Source organism: Typopeltis vanoorti, chromosome 3 (genome assembly GCF_054136105.1).
Source record: "Typopeltis vanoorti isolate ZY-2024b chromosome 3, IOZ_Tvanoo_1.0, whole genome shotgun sequence".
Taxonomy (NCBI): Eukaryota; Metazoa; Arthropoda; class Arachnida; order Uropygi; family Thelyphonidae; genus Typopeltis; species Typopeltis vanoorti.
Window position 1 is genome coordinate 62,446,878 of NC_143551.1, and position 19,696 is coordinate 62,466,573.

The following is a 19,696-nucleotide window of genomic DNA, read 5'->3' on the forward strand; positions in this document are numbered from 1 at the left end:
ACAAATGAAGAGGTACTAGAGATGGTAGGCGTAAACAAGAGCCTGATAAAAGAAATTAAAAAGAGAAAAGTCAGCTATTTCAGACTTTTTCTGAGACATAACTGCCTACAAAGGATACTTCTCGAAGGAACTGTTGAGGGAAAGAGAAGGAGAGGAAGACAAAGACTGGAGTGGATGAAAAATATAGAAGACTGGACCTATCTCTCATATGATGGGATCTGAGGTGTGTGTGTGTGAATCCAACCTAAAAATAGGATATAAGCCTTTGACAGGCTAAAGATAACATAATCTAGAAATCCTGCTTTAGCAACCAGACATGGTACTTTTTCAAGTCATCTTAGGCTTCTAATGTGCAGGATGGCAGTCTCATCCTAAAGAATTTTACAAGCATTCATGCCAATGTGGAATTCAAACCTACAGCCATGGCCATCCAAGTTGGCATATAATCTATTATGTGCTGCATTTAAAAATGGTGAAAATATGAAAAGGACTTGATATTAGGATCATTTTAGCCAATTCTAATGATAGTAAGAAATATCACATCTCTGGTAATAAAGGGCAGAAGTAGAAGTAGACTGACATTACAAAAAATGAATCTGAACAAGGTCAATCAACAAAACATGATATTATGGAAATACAAGTCAAAAAATAAGTTATTATATGATAGATATTCTTTTATTTATAAGGAAGGTACCACTCTTGGATTTCTTTAAATTGGAATTTTCCATCATTTGTTCCACTGTTGAGATAGGAGCTTCACTAGAATACACACACACCACACACAAGAAGCTTGAAAACTTATAACCCAAGAGTGGTGTGTGTGTGTAGGTTAAGAAGAAAGAAGGATCCAGTTAATGTGTCACTTAACCCTTTAGTTGACAGTGTTGCTCTCAGGCAACACAACTTGACAGTTTTGTTCTATTCTCTTGCCTATAAGGGTTTCCGCCCAACTGTTGCCATTATTGCTTCCAAGCAACATTTGTCTTCATGAATGCACAGTGAAACACTTTTTTGAATCATGTTTCTGCCAACAAATGGTGCCAGTTGGGTGGAAATGAGAATAGAACAACTGTAAAGTCATGTTGCCTAAGAGCAACACTGTCAAATAAAGAGTTAAATATCTAGAAGTTGTGATCCTTGGAGAAAATAGTGAGGGAGGCTGTTCCAAAGAACAGAGACAATTGGAATGAAAGAAAAGAAAGAGAGGTTTAGTAGGTTTGGAGCTGGAGAGTAAATGAATATTGACCAGTGTACAGGTGTGAAGTGTTTTGAACTGAATCAGACACCAAGTGTTTGGAAGGCTGAAGAGGCTATAGATGAGATTTGTGCCAGGTAGGGCTAGAGGGTGTAAGTCAGCCTGAGAAGAGAAATTTGATCTTCACTGAAGATCTGAGTATTATCAAAAGTAAATGGAAGTGAAGTCAGATATTTCTTATGAAAAATTAGAGGCTCAGTTTGTGTAGCATGCCATTCACTAGATTATTGTCATGCTACTGGAAATGGCAAAAAGATCTTTGTTTAAGACATTGGTTATGAAAGATCTTGAAACTTCAAATGATTGTAAACAAGGTTTGTTAAGTTAAGAAGAATGGGGAGGGTGTACTGTTATCAACAGAACTATTGATAAGATTTCAATTACTGAGACAGTCATTAATGTATAGGAAATAGGGTATGGATGAAAGTGCAGTTACTTTTGCCCTCAGGGTACTTTGACATTGGTGGGAAATTTGAAGAGAGGAAACCATCCTTCCAATGTATAGTGAACAAGCAGAAATAAACTGGTGATCCAGCTGCAAAAGGGTTTAAGCAGACTCTAAAATGGCAACTTAGTAAATAAGCTTCTTTGCCAGATCACGTCAAATGTCTCAAAGTTGGGTAAGGATGGCTAAGCAATCTACTGTGGGGGTGACAGAACCCATGGGTCATTAATTGGTGGGCCTCCAAGTAGTGCAGAATTTGACAGTTAGTCATCATTTCTATTTTTTTAAATGAGAGGATTGAAGTAAGGGCAATGGATCTAGTTTGATAGCTGACTTTTATCATGCTTTTTTTTTGGAGGATGGGGATGAATATAGGTTTCCATGCTGGAGTGGATGGTATTAATTCTGGAGCACAAATTTTGAACACAGCTGGAGAGGATATTAAGAGGAAAATACACATCTAAATCAAGAAACTTGTTGGCATCCAGGTTATTAAGGATTTTTTTTTTTTTTTTTTTTTTTTTTTTTTTTGAGAGAGAGATATCAGCATTCAGATCAGAGGGAATAGTGATCAGGTTGTGGGTTGGCACCTGCCATGTGGGCATGTATGTAAATACCTAGCCTGGGTGAGTTGTATAGCTCCTTGAGTTTATAAGGCTCGTTTTTTTTAAAACAAAACAATTATTCCTTCTCCATCTTGCCACATTGCAGAAGAATTCTCTTGGCCAATCTTTATACAAATTATTTTTTCTTTCATTAACATGTTTATCACTTCTCTAGTCTGCATTATATACTCCTTGTACATCTACTTATCACCTGGTATCTTATATATCTTTTGTAACAACTTCATTTTCTTACAAATAGCTTAGCTTTATTGTTCATCCATTTCACTTCTGCTGTATATATTTGTCTAACTCTTGGTATATACAGCTGTATGTTACCATGTCAGGTGTTTCCTAACCAATACCCATGTTCTGTCAATCTACCTACCATGTAGTTCATCATTCTGCTGTATTAATATAAGTATACCTCATAATTACACTCACTAACCAGTTACAGTGCAAAGTCCTCATCATACTGTTCCAGAAAACTGGGTAGTTTAGCATTTCAGGATGCCCTTTAACTAAAAGTGAAATCCACATTCTTTTAAAAGGACATGAATTTGCCATAGTTCCTAAAAAAAAAAGATACCTTACTTTGGTTTCCTTTTCAATATTGAATGGAACTCATTAACTCTCGCTAGTGAGGATGCTAATAAACTTCATTTGGGAGTTTTATCTGTACTACTGAAATCAAAATTTCCACCTACAAACATCTCTTCAGCTGAAATGAGAGCTTTACAATTCTTAAGACACAACAGTCATCTTATCATTACTAAAGCTGACAAGGGAAAAAGCCATAGTAGTTATGGATGCTTCAAATTATAAAAGAAAAATATCTCTTTTTTTATAGGATAGATTGACATACCAAGAATTGGATCACAACCCCACGGGAATAGATGAACAGACGACAGAGAAAATTAAACTCACTACTAGATAAAGTTAGCCTAGATGAAGACACCATAGAAATACCTAAAACTTATTTACTAGTATCCCCCCTCCTTGATTCTATGGTTTACTTAAGATGCATAAGGAAGGCATTCCTCTTTGTCCAATTGTCAACTGTATAGATTCATCTACTTATTGCATAGCCAAATTTTTAGCACATTTACTAAAAACTCAGATTGGTAATTCCTGCTCCTTCATTAAAAAATTCATCCGATTTTCTAGATAAAGTGAAAAAGTTTCCCTACAACTCACTGATCTAATGGTTAGCTTTGATATAACAACTCACTCTCTCTCTCTTCACTAATGTACCTCTGGAGGACACACTACATCTACTGCCACAAGCATTTCAACAGGATATAGTGAAATTACTCGACTTTGTTATTCACTCTAGATATTTTCCTTGTTAAAATAAGTTTTACAGACAAGCAGAAGGAACTACCATGGGAAGTCCGCTCTATCCTGCTCTTGCAAACTTCTATTTAGAATATTTAGGAGACATCCTATTCTCATCCATACACTCTCATCCTCCATTTCAGGTTCATTATATAGGTGGCATTTTTGCGATCTGGCCCCATAATGAAGAAACATTACCTACTTTTTCTTATCTAATATAAACAATCTATATCCACAAATTAAATTTACTATGGAAATAGAAAAGATAGCAAATTATCCTTCTTTTATTGGATGCTTCTTTCAAGTCTGCTCACCATCCCTCACAGAAGACTTTAGTACAACATGCTCACTCTATATGTTCTACACCTCAACAATTACAGGGAACTCTTAAACATCAAAAGCTCAGAAAGGACCACATGTCTTTTTGATTCCTATAATCCTAGCTCAAATAACAAGGAAACAATACATCGAGTCCCTATCCCATATGTTTCTGGTACATAAGAACCAATTTCAGAATTTTTAAGAAATACAATTTAGTGGCTAACTTTTCTTCCTATAAATAAAAAAATAATAAAAAAATTAAAAAATAACTACCAAGTTCCTTGTGACTGTCATCTATCTTACTTTAGACAAACTAAATGCTCAGTGGAACAGAGAATACAAGAACTCCAACCTTACATCGACAACAGGAAATCTGAGAAATCTAGCTTTATACAGCATGGAATAGATACAGACCGCAATATTCTATAGTCTAAAACATGCTTACTTAATCTGTGTCACTATAAATTTGAATATTTATTTAAAGAAAGCTCCAAAGCCTCACTTCACCATCCGAACTTAAATCAGAATGAATGCCTCTCACTATCTAAGATATGGGAGAGTCTTATTCTACTCACACATCATTAAAGTTTGTAATTAATTTTAATACAGTTAATAACTAATAACACAATATTTCCTCAGTTATATCTTTGCATTTTTCTATGTATATCATAATGTGGCTCCACATAAAAGTCAAAGTCACAGAAGCTAAGCAATTGTGCTGTTGTTGCTCCTAGGCATTTCCACTTCCCAAAACATAAATTACAATTAATCAGGGCAGAAATTTCCCAAACACAGTTGGTGCAAAGATGGCATCCTATGATAGCACCACACTGAAAGTCACTGAGCTCCTCAGTACAGCCTATTTTACTGTTAATGTTTGTCTGTGAGACTGGGTGCTTCCTTTAATACCTGTACAAACCATGGTTGTAATGTACATAGCCATATGCACTACTGTGAAGGGAAGTTTGACTATTTTTGATCAGATAGTATATTCCTTGAATAAACATAAAACATACTAGTTCCTGAAGTCCCATAAGTCTTGATTGTACTATTACTTATACTTCACTCCAGTCGATATACATTCTGTTATACCCTATTCCATACTTCTTTCTTTTGGTCACACATTTGGTGTGACAGACTTCAAGATGGGTTAACTAGCATATAGAGATGATGTTTTTTTCCTCCAAGAAACTCAGGTTTTTTAATCCCACAAACCAGCCAAAAGAACACACATACACACAATCTACACAAATAATGCACTAGCCTCATAGGTCTTAGTTGCTTTGATTGTAATTTAGCAAGCTACAACATCTTTCTTTCTTTCCATTCTGACCCCACTCGTTTCCCTTTTTCCTAACCTTACAGCTGGTTTATCTTGCTTCTGCATCCCCTCTTACCCTCCTCCAAAGAGCAGTTACTCTGAATGCCTATCTCTTTTCTGATTGTTTGAGCATCCCTTCAAATTTGTTTCATACATTCACAAATTGCACAACTTTTTCTTAACATAGTTATACCATTCATCATTTCTGCTTTCCTTCTCAATTCACAATTGAAATATATGTACAATTCAATAACCATGTTCCCAACTATGTTGTTATTCTATAATTTTTCAACATCCCCCCCTCCCTCTCACCTTCTAAGCCATTTCTGCTCTCACAGCGACAAGTCTAATATTTGTCCCATTGTGTCTTATACAAAAAAAATGTCTCATGCACCCTTTTATCCATAATACCTATAACAGTGAATTTCCATACAATGCCACTCAATCATTCTTTGACATTTCCTTCACCATGCAAATTTCCTGTTTCTCCTTCATGTTAACAGTCTGCTTCTTCAAACACCCATTTTATCCTTAATTAAAACTCTTGCTAAGTTTTTTTTTTTTAATTCTCACCATTATCACCACTTTCATCCTTCTTTTTTTTTTAAATTCACTGTATGTGCCACATTTTTTCAAGTCTATCGTTACATTTCTTTGCTCATTCTAATACTCCCATTCTTTTCATTTATTCTCACAGTCAAAAGTTCTTTCACATTTTTCAGTGCATGCATAAAAGTCCAATATAATTCATCCAAGTTGAAATGTTTCATCCTGCAAATTTATGTTGCCTAACAGATGCCATTTTGAAGAATTCTTACCACTTACCACTAAATTCTTACCATACCACTGAATGGACATGGGAGTGGGGGATGCTAATTCAATGTTGCCAAATGTCAAGTTTTAAAATTTGGAATTGTTGGGGATATATTCCTGGAGGTGGAGGAAATAAGAGATCTTGGGATGATGGTGGATAAGGATTTAAAATTTAGAGGACACATTACCAAAATTATGAGGACCACAACAAATTTTAGCAATTATGTGGAGGACACTGACTTTTTTTTTTTTTTAATATCTGATCCACATACAAAAAGCCACAAGCCCTATAGCACATCAGTGCTGTGTGTGGGCAAGAAGAATAGAAGAAAGGAGGAATCTGTTCACATTTTGTTTGAACACCTAAGGTTGTAATCTCTGGGGAAGGCAGAGTGGGGAAGACTGTTCCAAAGGACAGAAATAGATAGAATGAAAGAGGAGGCAGTGAAGTTGGTTCAGTTTTGAGATGGACTGTAAAAGGATGTTGGTTACCAGCAGCTCTTGTTTTAATGATTCAGCAAGAGTACTGTCAATTGTGTATCTGTAGAAGAGGCACAAGGCAGAATCTGAACATCTGTAAGAGAGGGATTGAAGTGGATATGTGAGAAAGTGAGAGATCATTAATTAGCCAGAATGTTCTCTTCTGTATAGAATTACAGAGGATTTTAGTGCACCATCCCAAATATGGGAACAGTATTCCATGGCTGGGTGGATTTTGGATTTCTATAGGGTTAGCAGCTGTGAAGGTGTGAGGTAGTGTCTTATGGTTGTGCCAGGAAAGACTGGAGATGCAGGTCAGTCTAAGAAGGCAAATCTGGTCATGTTTAGGCATCACAATATTACTGGATATAGTTGAAGGTAAGGGGTAGAGAAGTGAGCTCCTATGTGCAAGAGATCAGACAGAACTGAGTTTTGGTGCCATTGAAGTTAACAAGCCTATCCTTGCCCCCCCACCTGGATATAGCTAGATCTGAGTTCAGGTCTCTGGTTGTGGTAGATCTTGAGGATTCTAATACTTCAGCACTACAGGGTTGGTCAAAAGAAAAGAAAGAATGGAGTATACTGTCATCGGCATAGCTATGGATAGGATTGGAAAGCTGTGAGAGCAGGTCATTTATATAATGAGGAAGAGAGTGGGTGAAAGAACAGAACCCTGGGGTACTCCTGCATTGGTGGGGAAATCTGAAGAGAGTAGACCATCCATCATGACACGTAGAGAGCGACTAGTGAGAAAGTTGGTGATCCATTTGCAGAGTGAGGATGGCAGTTTGTTAAGTAGGCCCCTGTGCCAAACCCAATCAGATGCCTTTGAAATGTCGAGGACAACCCTGTGAGTTTCTCCAAATTTTTCCATGGCCTGATTCCAGAGGTGGGTGGTGAAAGCAAGATCGGCTGTAGATCACAAGTGGTTGATAATTGGTATGTCTCTAGGTGGTTCAAGAGTTGGTTGTTGATGAGCTTCTCCATAATTTTAGAAAGAACAGAAGTGAGAGTAATTAGATGGTAGTTCTTTGGTTGACTTTTATAACCTTTCTTTGGGATGGGCTGGATGTAGGGTAGATGCCAGTTTAATAGAATAGATTGAAGAGGCAATACGGGATAGGTGTTAGTTCTGGAATACAATTTTTTAGCACAATAAGTGGGATACCGTCAGAACTAGATACCTTGTTTGTATTCAGGTTATTAAGGATTCTTCAGATTTCTTTTTGTCAAAAGACTATGGGAGACATTCTTGGTGGAGTGAAGGGAACTTTGCCCAGGTCATCAAATGCAGGAATTGGAAGAGAAGAGTGACTCCAGTAAGTTAGCCTTGTCTTTAGGTGAGGTAACTACAGTACCATCAGGATGTGAGAGAGTGGTGGACAGAAGTTGCACTCAATGGCCTTGGCAAGGGACCAGAAGGAGCAACTGCCACATGGGCAGGAGGTGAGTTTGCAGCATATGACCCTTTCAAAGTCTGACTTGGACTTGATGATGATTCTTTTGCAACTGTTGCAAGCTGCAGTATAAGCAAAGTGGGCAGCTGGAGTTTGTTCTTGAGCCATTGATGGTAAGCAGAGGTTTTTTTTCTTTTACAGCATTGGCACACATTTTTTTTGAGAACCAAGACTTGGATGGTGGCTGAGAATTTGGAGTGGAATAAGGGATGAAAGCCTTCATTCTTGTCAGGATGATTTCTGTTATTCAGTCTGAGCAGTTGTTTTTGATCAGAAGAAAAGCAGTAGTCAGACCATGGGAAGGAGGAATAGAAGTTACAGAGGGCCTCCTAGTTGGCACCCTTGTAGTGCCAAAGGACATGGGACTGTGAACTGGTGGATGAAGGTTGTTCTGTGACAAAAGAGACTTGTATGAGGTCGTGGACGGAGTTAAAAAGAGGAGAACCAACAACTACAGTATACCTGGAAGGTGAGCTTGTTAGGAAGTCTGCTACCAAATTGGAAGAGGTTGTCAAGTATTTCTGGTGGGAAGACTGATGATCTCAGATAGGTCACTGCTGCTGGCAAACACCTCAGCATCCCAGCCTGCTTTGATCAGTGAAACTGGAGAAGGGGAGCCAATATGAGTGGTGGACATTGAAGTCCCCAAGAAGGATGACCTCACTATTGGAGTATTTTGACTGCAGAAAGTCAAACTTTAGAGAGAGAGAGAGAGATAGTTGAAGATGTCAGAGTGGTTGATGAAGCGATAGAGTGAGCAAATGAAAATGGAGGGTTGATTTGGTAGAGAAATTTTGAGCCAGAGGAGATCAAACAGTAGGGATTCAAGGATATGTAGTCTCTGGCATGGCATCAGTTCTGACAAATGCACAATGCTCTTTTTGCCACCCTTGTAGCAGAAAGAGCTGTGTAACGTATAAGAAACACAATTATCTAGCAAAAACAAGTCGAGATTGGATCATGTTACTGACACGATATGAAAAGTGTTAGTCTGCTTCATCATTGCTAGTGCTGACCATTTTCTGTTGTTTTCATAAATTTCATTATTGTATTTCTTGTTGAATTATTTTTATGGATAATTTATATAAATTCATCCTTCATTATGACAATAAATGAAAGGAAATGCAAAGTATACACTTTAGCTTTGTGAAATGGCATAAAACTGAAGGCAAAAGTAAGAGACCAGAAAGTATTAAAAACACTGGAGAAAAGAGTTCTTTTATGTTATCAACTAAAAATAAAGATTTCCTTTCCAAGAGAAATTACTCATGGAATTCAAGTGGCTGTGCTCTGAATGCAATATATACTGTATAAACAACATCCTGAGACTATTCACAGGAACTCTACATTATTACAAAATTTTTTAGGCTCTTTCAAAGTGAAGACATCAGGGTTCATGAGGCATTCAATTCTCACAAAAAATGCTGTGACATAAACTTAGCTAGAAATCACCTTGGAAATGCATCTAGCTACCTTCCAAAAAAAAGATGAATTCTAAAACATTTGAATACTTGAAGTGCCCTTTTTTTAAAGCTAAATTGAATGAAATTTCAATTTCAGTAAATTCAACAATAAAAAATTTCAATTAGATGAAAATTGCATAATTCCTCTCTAAAACTCAGCTGTGGTGTACTTTGATACAATAGACTAGAGAACAAAATGAACCAGCTTTTCTTTCCAGAAGACTGGTAATTGGTTAGCAGACATTTGGAACAGAAGTTCCATGTTGACATGCTGTAAGGAGAAAAAAAATAAATAAAATAAACCCTGTCAGATCTTGAAAATTATTTTACCTATGAATTTGCTCTTTTAAATTTTATTAAAGATGTTCCCTATTGTTGAAATTTAAATAGTAGTGTGTGTGTGTGTGCGTGCGTGCATACACACATTCACTTCTTACCAGAACAGTGTATGGTAAATTCAGCAAATATCCTTTAAACTTTTCGTTAGAGACATGAGCAGAATAGAGAAGCTTTATATTCTTTTTTTCCTTTCTTTTAAAATTTCAGTCATGTTCCGGTTGATAGCTGTGAGAAAGAAGGTGCTGTTCTATCTTTCGTAGTGATGGATTATGATGTAATGAGGAAGAATGATTTTGAAGGAGAAGCATATGTTGCCTTGAACAAAGTCCTCGGACTTCACGGAGAATCAATAAAAGATATACAACCAACAGAACTCATACTTGTACAGCCAAATATTAAAAGTAAGTCTTAACTGTTTTCATATTCTGTAATTCAAGGATTTTCACTTCGTTAGACTTTTCGTCATCAACCTATATTATGAGAGTAAATCACATAGTAAAGATACTTTTCACATTTTAAATTAATAACAATTATTCTTTTTCAGGGTAGTATTATTGTATTTCCTTGTTAAATCAGTCTACATATTTCTTAATGCTGCCCAAATAGAATGCTTTCAATTGTTGTGCACCATTTTTTTTGAGTCTGTATTCGTGTAAAAAATGCTTTTTGAGAACTAAAAAGATAATAATCATTTGAAGCATTTCAAATTTAAGCTCTTGAATTATTTCAATAATTGCATCAACTGAATGATGTCAAGCATTGTCATGATGAAAAAGAATACTTGTTGATAGCACCTATCTACATTCACTTTGAATTACAAGTTTCTTTTAAACATTCCCATCTATTCATACACTCTTCACAACCAATTTCTGATATATATATATCAGAAATTGGTTGTGATATATATATATATATATATATATATATATATAATTCAATTTCAGTAAATTCAACAATAAAAAATTTCAATTAGATGAAAATTGCATAATTCCTCTCTAAAACTCAGCTGTGGTGTACTTTGATAGAATAGACTAGAGAACAAAATGAACCAGCTTTTCTTTCCAGAAGACTGGTAATTGGTTAGCAGACATTTGGAACAGAAGTTCCATGTTAACATGCTATAAGGAGAAAAAAAATACGCAACAAGAGTGCAGTTTGTTCGCCAAGATGGTCGCTGACCTTCGATAGAAGATAGCACAATAAGAAGAAGAATATATATATACTCAAGATGTTATGATGATTAAATTATGTTATTACACTTTTCCTCCAAATTAATCTGTTATTTGTCAGGGCACTTACAGTAACTCATAAAAGCAATATGTTCTCACAGTACCTCAGTTATTGTAATTTTTTACTTTCTAAGGCAATTCTAACTGCATCAATTCACTTATGTTATCTTCTTCTAGGTCTTTTTCCTGCCATCAGATACTTGTTTTCCAACCTTTCCACACTCTCTCTCTCTCTCTCTCATTCTGCTTAAAAGATCATACCACCTTAGATCAGCTCTGCGCATACATTTCTGAATGCTAACAATGCTAAGTTCCCTCTTAATATCTTCATTTTTAATATGATTGTGATATCAGTGCCCTAATATTTCTCAGAGCTCTCATATCACTAGTCTCTGATTAATTGTTTCATTTCTAACTCGACTTTCAGATCTATAAGTTAAAATTGGTTTGAACACTGTTTTGTATAGTGCTAGTTTAATGTTTTAGCAATTTCTCTCTTATTTTATATGAATGTGAATCTAGCTCCCACGGTTAACCTCCCTTTTCCTATTTCTCCAGCCTTTTGGTATTAAGAATCGGTCATGAAGACAAAGTTAATTATATTTATACTTTTGGTTTTAGTTATTTCAAAGAATAAAATTCAAGCTATAAAAAAATTAAAATATTTACTGTAAACAAATATATATATATATATATGTACAAATATATACAGTTCTGTATGTTAAGTTATTCTCATTATGTTTCTAAGGAGATCTGACAAAAGTCATATTCTCTGTACAATTATAATTAGTAAATAATAATTTCTGATATTTTATATATATCCAACTTTTAAATTCTTATTGAATACAAAGATAACTAACTATATGACCATTTAAAGCTTACACTATATGAGCTCCGAGAAGGGGAAAAAAATTCTCTCTCTTTTTCACATTATGTCTTCTCATAATTAAATTTGTTTCTGAAAGATGATATCAATTAATTAAATAATAAAGTAACATGTAAAAACCAGTGATATCTTTAATTAGTCAAAAAGAAGACAGATATTTCGTACTAAAATTAATAGTACATCTTCTGTGTCTGTAACAGTAATAGGAATGGAATACAGGCAAAACGTTCAGTGGATCACCTATTAAAATACAATTGTTACCACGTGCTAGGAAATAATAGAAATAACAAATTCAATCTATTAAGATAAATGGTTTTTTACATAAGATAAAAGTCTCCCAGATCTTTGAGAGAGACATAGTCATTTTATTTAAATTTGGTCAGTGTAAGATAGTTTCACAACTTTCTTTGAATAAGCATGTTTTTTACGTGTTACTTTATTATTTAATTACTATGCCACAGGTTCCACTAAAAATTAGATATCAATTAATATACAAAAGAAGAGCACAACATTCAGCTGAAAGTTCTATAGTTTCATTTTGACTATATGGAGGACTTCCTTTGCAGTTATAATCTCAATTACCATCTTCTTTTTAATTTCTACTCATTCATTCATTTTGTCTCATCTTTGAAATTCCTTAGATTAGATGACAATTTAAAAAAAAAAGTTCTCTCTTGATTATTATGCTTGGTAGAAATAGATATATACAAGCATTTGATTAATATCTTTAATTTCTTGAAATGGATATGAAGATACTCATGACTATAGAAGTATAACATTTAACTGAGCAGTTTCAAAGGTAATTCCAATGAAAATAATTTTATTGTAGGTTTTGTCTCACTTTATGGAGTGTATCGTTTTTGCTTCAGTTACATTGAGCACACATCATATATTTCACTGATATATCAAGGCTTGATATTAATTTCTCAGCTCTTCTTTGAAGAACAAATAAAAAATCCATATAAAAAATGTTTTCAGGATCACAGAATTTAACTCTCTGGTTTTTCTCCTTTTCTGCTTCTCTATTCTCTCTCTAGCTAGCATAATTTCTAAGCAATAGCTGTTCCAAAACTGATAACTATCACTCATACTGTTATTACTAAGATTCAAAGTGAAATTTAAGTAACAATGAAACTGCCATCAGTATAGAGATTATATGTTACAATGATTTAGGAAAATTTACAATAATAAAATATAAAATATTAATCTATAATTTCCTATGGATTACAATATCAAGGTAAGCAAGTTGACTAAAATATATTTGTTTCCTTTTGTATCATCACCACTTAATCATTTGATGCTTTTGGAAATACTAGGCATGCAACTATATTAAGATTGCAAACAAATAAATTTTATCATGTAAAATAAACTTAAATCTTATTCATAAAATTTACACTCAATATATATAATATTGTAAAAAAAAACTAACTTAAGTAAATCACAGTTATGTGATATTTTTACACCACTATATCAGCAAGAATTCTATTATATATTTCCATCTTTGCTAAAAATTGTCTTTAATTACTGAAATATTTTATTTGTTGTATAAGATCTCTATTTCAGAATACAGCTGGTATTTTCTTATGCTCCTGCTTTTTTCAGTTTTTTATATTTTTTTATTGTTGGTTTTCACACTCAATTTTTACAATATATTCAGTTTACTAAAGACTTGTACCAGATTTATTTAGGACATCGGTTCCCAACTGGTAACCCCAGGGGTATGTGCTGGGCCATTCAGTGGCACACGAAAAATAATCAGTAATGGTGAATAAACAAAATGCAAAACGTTAGTTATGGAACAGTAAATGTCAGTATTTAAAAACAGCTATTTTAAAAACAAGGGGTACAATTTATAGAAAAGGGGTACACAAGTGGAAAAAGATTGGGAACCACTGATTTAGGAGTATAACATAGTCTGCATAAAGTTAGGAGCTGAGTTGAACTGAACATCTCTGATTTTGATATGAAGGAATATGAATAATATGATCCACATAAATGATGCATACCAGTGGAGATTTTATTTGCCTTCTGAATTATGCAATGCAGCCACTAAAACTTTTATACCTGCATATATATGATCATTTCTGGCCAAATTAGTTATCATCATTGATTATTCCTTTTATAGTAGTCTTTCCTCCATTTCTAAGCTGCAATAGGCTCAAGAACATTTTGCCACTTTCCATATATCTTCTATATTCTTCCCATGTCTTTTGTTTATCCACTTTTACACATCACTTCAGTTTCGTACATTTTCTTTATATTCTCTCAGAGCATGTGTTGACTTACTTGCTAGGAACTAACTTTTGATGTGCTTTCTTCTCTTCCCAAGACCATCGTATTGTCAATGAAACTTCTTTTTCAATATTTAATTATTAATATAAATTATTTATAAATTTATTCATGTTTTCTTAAATAATATTTAAATCTACAAATCACCTTTGAAAGCTGCTTGATTTTGATTCTTTTGAAAACTTTCTTATGCACACTTTTTTCAATATGATGTTCAATTTTATCATACCAAAACTGAATGGTGATCACCTCTTCTTTCAAATTTCCTGTACTGTCTTGTCCTGAATCGATATGATCACTATCAACAATAAGCTAATTTTTTCTTGTGTCTTCTCATTAGTAATAACTAGTTCTGAACAGAAATCAGCACATATTTCCCATCATAGTTAGCGTTGCTCTTTTCTACAGATGTTTCCAAACCATATCTATATGTCTGATATAGATATGATATTCATTTCCCTCCACTGTTAAGATTTTCAGCAATGACCCTGAAGAAGTCAGCAGTTCTCTCTTAGGTGGTGAAACTAGTTATTAAGAGAGACCTCCAGGGAGGCCACATACTACACACACCAGCTATCATACTTATTCTTGAATTCATTCACACTGCTTGCACTCACAACATCCAATGGTAATCCACTCCAATCACGCACCACCCTCTGAGAGAAAAATCTAGTCCTTACACCCTTCATTCTCAGCTTCCAAGGATGTCCTCTCGTCCTTTCCCCACCTAGTTGGTGTAATTTATTTATTTAGTTAATAATGACTGATAAATTCCTGTGTTCTATAAACCTCAGTCACTATATAAATTATAATTATTGAAAAAGAAAAGATCCTTTTTTTTTTCAACAGTATCAAGAAAGCAAATAATAACTTTTTGAAACTTTTTCAAGTTCAAAAGCTTGAATGAGTTTTACAAACCTTTAGCATGAGTTACTAAGTGTTGTACTATTCAATTGCAAAGCTCTTCATATTCATCATTAAAAGTTAGATAGAGCTAAAATGGCCTAGCCTATTATTCTATATGGGAATAACAGGCATTAGCTGCTGCTGCTTTTTTTTTTTTTTTTTAAGAGCATTTTAAAGTCAAGTCAGTGAAACCCTTAATGAAAAGCATGATCTCTCTCTCTCTCTCTCTCTCTGATATTAACTTCATGGCCTGCACAAATTTGAAAATAATGCAAAATTTTACCTGGATTTTCTACTGATAGGATAGGATTTCACAGCTTAATCTATGATATCTAAAGTAAGTAACAATATCTTGCATAACTCTTCCCTCAGATATGTTTAGTTACAAATAACAGTGAAGCATCTACATGTGAATATGGATTTACTATACTTCAATGTTACTTCATGACAGTCTACATAAAACTTATTCATTCCAAAGTGAATATGGTATCTTTAGACAATTTCTATACTTGGAAAAAAGAAAATGACACCCATATCTTCCAGGAAACTGCAGCCTCACCTGTATTTATCTTCACCCTAAATGCAATGAATCAGATTTAGATATCTGATTCATTAGAGATAAATTATCCTCAAATTAAGTCACAGTAAACTTTGGCATGTGGCAGAGGACATTGTCTTGCTGGAACGTTGATGGCACTTTGCCATAAATTCAACAGGTGTACCATAAATTGTGTAGGTACACTTTTCTGTGCATAGTAGTATCAATAAAAACAGGCAGAATAATTCTGTATCACTTTTCCTCCCTCCCAACACCATAACACTTGCACTATCCCATGCATTACAGTCGGGTTGTGGTTGGTCATTATGGCCAAAGCAATTAAGGATATGAGACTAGTGTATGTCTCTAAATTGCAAGTGGTCTTGTGGACAGTGATTACTTTGCAGGATGAAAAAACTCTGCTGTTGTATGAGACTGGCTAACTCACCTTCAGATGAAAATACCCTTATAAAGGTTCTTCACCTTCTAGATGGGATTTGATCTCAGGTCTTTACAGCCAAAGGGTATTGGCAATATGAGCAAGCTATGGAGGCATGTTTGCAGTTCAGATAATGCAGTCCTGTTCATAGCATCTAGATAAGAGTTGATAAATAATTCTTTTGAGATCTGCTTCTTGTCTTCTACTACTACTGCTATGCACAATGTTTCACAAGTGTTCTGACATTCACAGTTTCAATACATACTCAGCTTGAAATTCTTTACAAACACTACTTGTTTTTCTTGCTATATCAGTCTTTGATGCATTTTTATTCTACAGCTGTGTGATATTGATGTAATGCATATCAGTTTGTCTATGGTTTTATTCTAAGTATTCTATCCTAAATTTTGTAAGAATTGTTTCTTTTAGATTTACTTATTATAGATATATTATTTGATCTATTCTTTTTTTTTCTTATAGATGATATTCTCTCTGCCCTTTCTCTTCGTACTTGGGATAAAGAAGCTCAAGAATTTGTGAAATATGAAAGAATGAAGTTATCATGATCCCTGTATTCTTCTACATTGTAAACTAACTTTGTTCTTAGTTTCCTAATGAATTCTCTTTTATGTACAGGGTGTTTAAAAATTGATGCTGTCATTTTTCATTTCATACATACTGGAAAGATCATGATTGAGAAGAAAATAGTCAGGTCTCAGAGGATCTCCCAATCATCAAATGTCTACATTGTAATGCATTTTATGCATCATAAAGAAGCTTGTTTCTTTATGGTGGGCTATTCTTTGCTATGCAGAGAAGTTTCATTCAACTGTATCACCTCAGGAAAAAGGCTTCAATATAAATCACATTGTTCATGAATTAATCATTTGACAGATGCTTAAATATCATTTAAAATGTAAAAGGAGAAGGAATATTCATGGGCTCCTTTCTAATAATATATATTTTGTTCTGTGGGAGTGATATAAAAAAAAAATATATATATATATATATAGCAACTCCAAGAGTCGAATACTGTATGTCTTAAATTTCAGTTGCCTTTTATGGCATTCAGGCAGTTAACTCTACAGAGATAAAATGAAAATAAAAGTTCAGACTAGCTATCTCTGATTTTAAAACTATACTATATTTTTTTTCATTATTATTCTCAAGCAGGCATCAATTTTTAGACATCTTTACTGCCATACAGAAACTCATTGTATGAATGTACACCTTTGAAAAGTCTTTGTATTATATCTCTAAACTGACCAATTTGGCATAATAAACCTTTGTATTTACTGCACACATTACTCTTTTTTTCTATTTTGAAAAGTTTCCCCTGATATGCAGTTTTAATAACACATAATAGTAGCTTCATTACTATCCCTCCCCCTGAATATTTTGTAACTTACTTGATATAATTTTAGCAAAGGTTGCCTTCTACATCAAAGATAGTAATAGGAGGTCGTTAACATTTGGAATGGTCATTTTCAATGCAGGTGCAAATTAGGTAGCTTCCCTACCCTCTGCAATGTACTTTCACAGAACTTGCCAACACAGTTTATGTAATGAGACATCAACACTATGTTCTATGTAAAATAAAAGTATTTTGTATTTGAAATTCAAGTTCATTCAGAGTGACAAGCAACTCATCAACATTTTAATTGTAACATTTATAATGGTTGTTGTCCATATGAAATCTGAACAAATCAGATATAACATAAAACAGCTATGCCACTTTGCCATATCCATTAAGAAATGTGTCATGTTATGAAGCTAGCAAAAACAGAATAGCTGGTACATAAGAAAGTTTGTAATGTGTGATTATTTAAATTCTGTTTCTTACAATTATTTTATTATTATTATTTTTTTTTTTTGAAAATGGCAAGAGAGATGAGAAAAGAGGTTATGTAGAGCATTCCAGACTTGAAGATAACTTCATGTAAGATGTATTAATATGGTAATTCGTAACAAACAGCAGCATGCCAGAATATTCACCTTCCTGTTCACATCTGATGAGATGTTACTGCCTCAATATTCCTGCTGTCACTGAATTTTGTTGAGTAAATAGGTATTTTCAGACCCAATAGAAACAGAGATTTCGTATTGCTGAGGTACTCATGGATTCCCAATGACTTCAATTGGAAACTTTGCTCAGTTTCAGATTAAATTTCAATAATAGAGGCACAGGATCATTCTTAGTGATTTGTTTTTAGCAAATTTGTACTGTTCTACTCTAGTGACACTTGCTATGCATGTATAAATAGGGTCCCCCCCCCCATCCCACACACATGGTTGCAAAGTGAATTATACTTGCAAAGAAACTGCATTATTTAATCCTCTATTCAAGTGTAAGTAAACTCACATGTATACATGCATATGTCTGAAAGAAATTGTGCTTTGCATTATTATTATCTGAGACCTCCAGGTAGTCAAGGACTTATTGAGGGAGGCAATAAATCATCCAAACCAGCTGTCATACCTTCCCTTAAATTCATCACACTAGATCCATTCACCATCCCTAATGGTAAATTATTCCACTCATTCACTGCTCTTTGGGAGAAAAACCTAGCTCTTACCCCTTTCTGCAAATAAATTTAACTTCCATGGATGCCCCCTTTTCTCTCCCCCACCTTCAATATAACTAAAAATTTCATCAGTTGATATCCTATAACACTCATTCAAAAGTTTATAGACCTCTATCATATCATCCCTCTTTCTCCTATTAAGCAGAGTCTGCAATCCACATATTCGCAATCTGTCCTCATAATCTAAATCCCATAATTCAGATATAATCTTTGTAACTCTTCTTTGCACCCCTTTCCACAGCTTCTTTATCCCCTAAGAACCCAGGAGACCAAATCTGCACACAAAAGTCCAGGTGCAGTCTTATCAAAGCCTTATCAAGAGGCAAAATAACTTCCTTATCCTTACATATCAAGGTTCACTTCAACATTGCAATTATCCTCTGAGTTGTATTTGCAACTTTTGCTATAAGATCATTGAACTTCAAATTCCTCTCCACCAATATACCAAGATCCCTTGCCCCCTCAGTTTCTCGTAGCATAACCTTACACTTACGTTAAATTGATAGCCATTTTCATTTGCTCAAATTTCCAGTCTATTCAAATCATTTTGTAAATCACTGAATATCCGTAGCATCCCTGATTGTCCTGCCTATTTTCCCATCATCAGCAAACAATTGCACATCTGATGTTAGATCCTTCCCGATGTCATTAATGTATAGATTAAACAATAATGGCACAAGGACTGAACCCTGAGGTACACCACTGGTCACCTTAAATCTGGCAGATTCATACCCACCATATACTACTTTTTGATATCTGTCTGTCAGCCATCCCCTGATCCAAGTCAAGAGTTTGTATTCCAATACATATTCTCCAGTGTATCAACGGCCTTTCTTGTGGTATCCTATCAAATGCATTAGAAAAATCTAACATTATCATAGTGTATCCATTCCCTTTATCCAACTCAGCCGTAACCTTGTTACAAATCATGAGCAAATTGCTAAAACATGACCTTCCTTTAGTAAACCCATGCTGTTCCTTGCAGAGTAT

The 19,696-nt window shown here is 34.3% G+C and overlaps 1 protein-coding gene across 1 annotated transcript in view; it reads left to right on the top strand.

The window, feature by feature from the left end:
- The window catches only part of LOC150108197 (BAI1-associated protein 3-like), a 709,720-nt gene extending 692,297 nt beyond the window's left edge, over positions 1 to 17,423 (top strand). The window contains exons 32-33 of the mRNA XM_090390426.1: positions 10,042 to 10,235; positions 16,602 to 17,423. Coding sequence (XP_090246552.1) covers positions 10,042 to 10,235; positions 16,602 to 16,687 — 280 coding nt within the window. The 3' untranslated portion in view covers positions 16,688 to 17,423. The remainder of the gene's footprint in view (positions 1 to 10,041; positions 10,236 to 16,601) is intronic.
- The last annotated feature ends 2,273 nt before the right edge of the window (positions 17,424 to 19,696 follow it).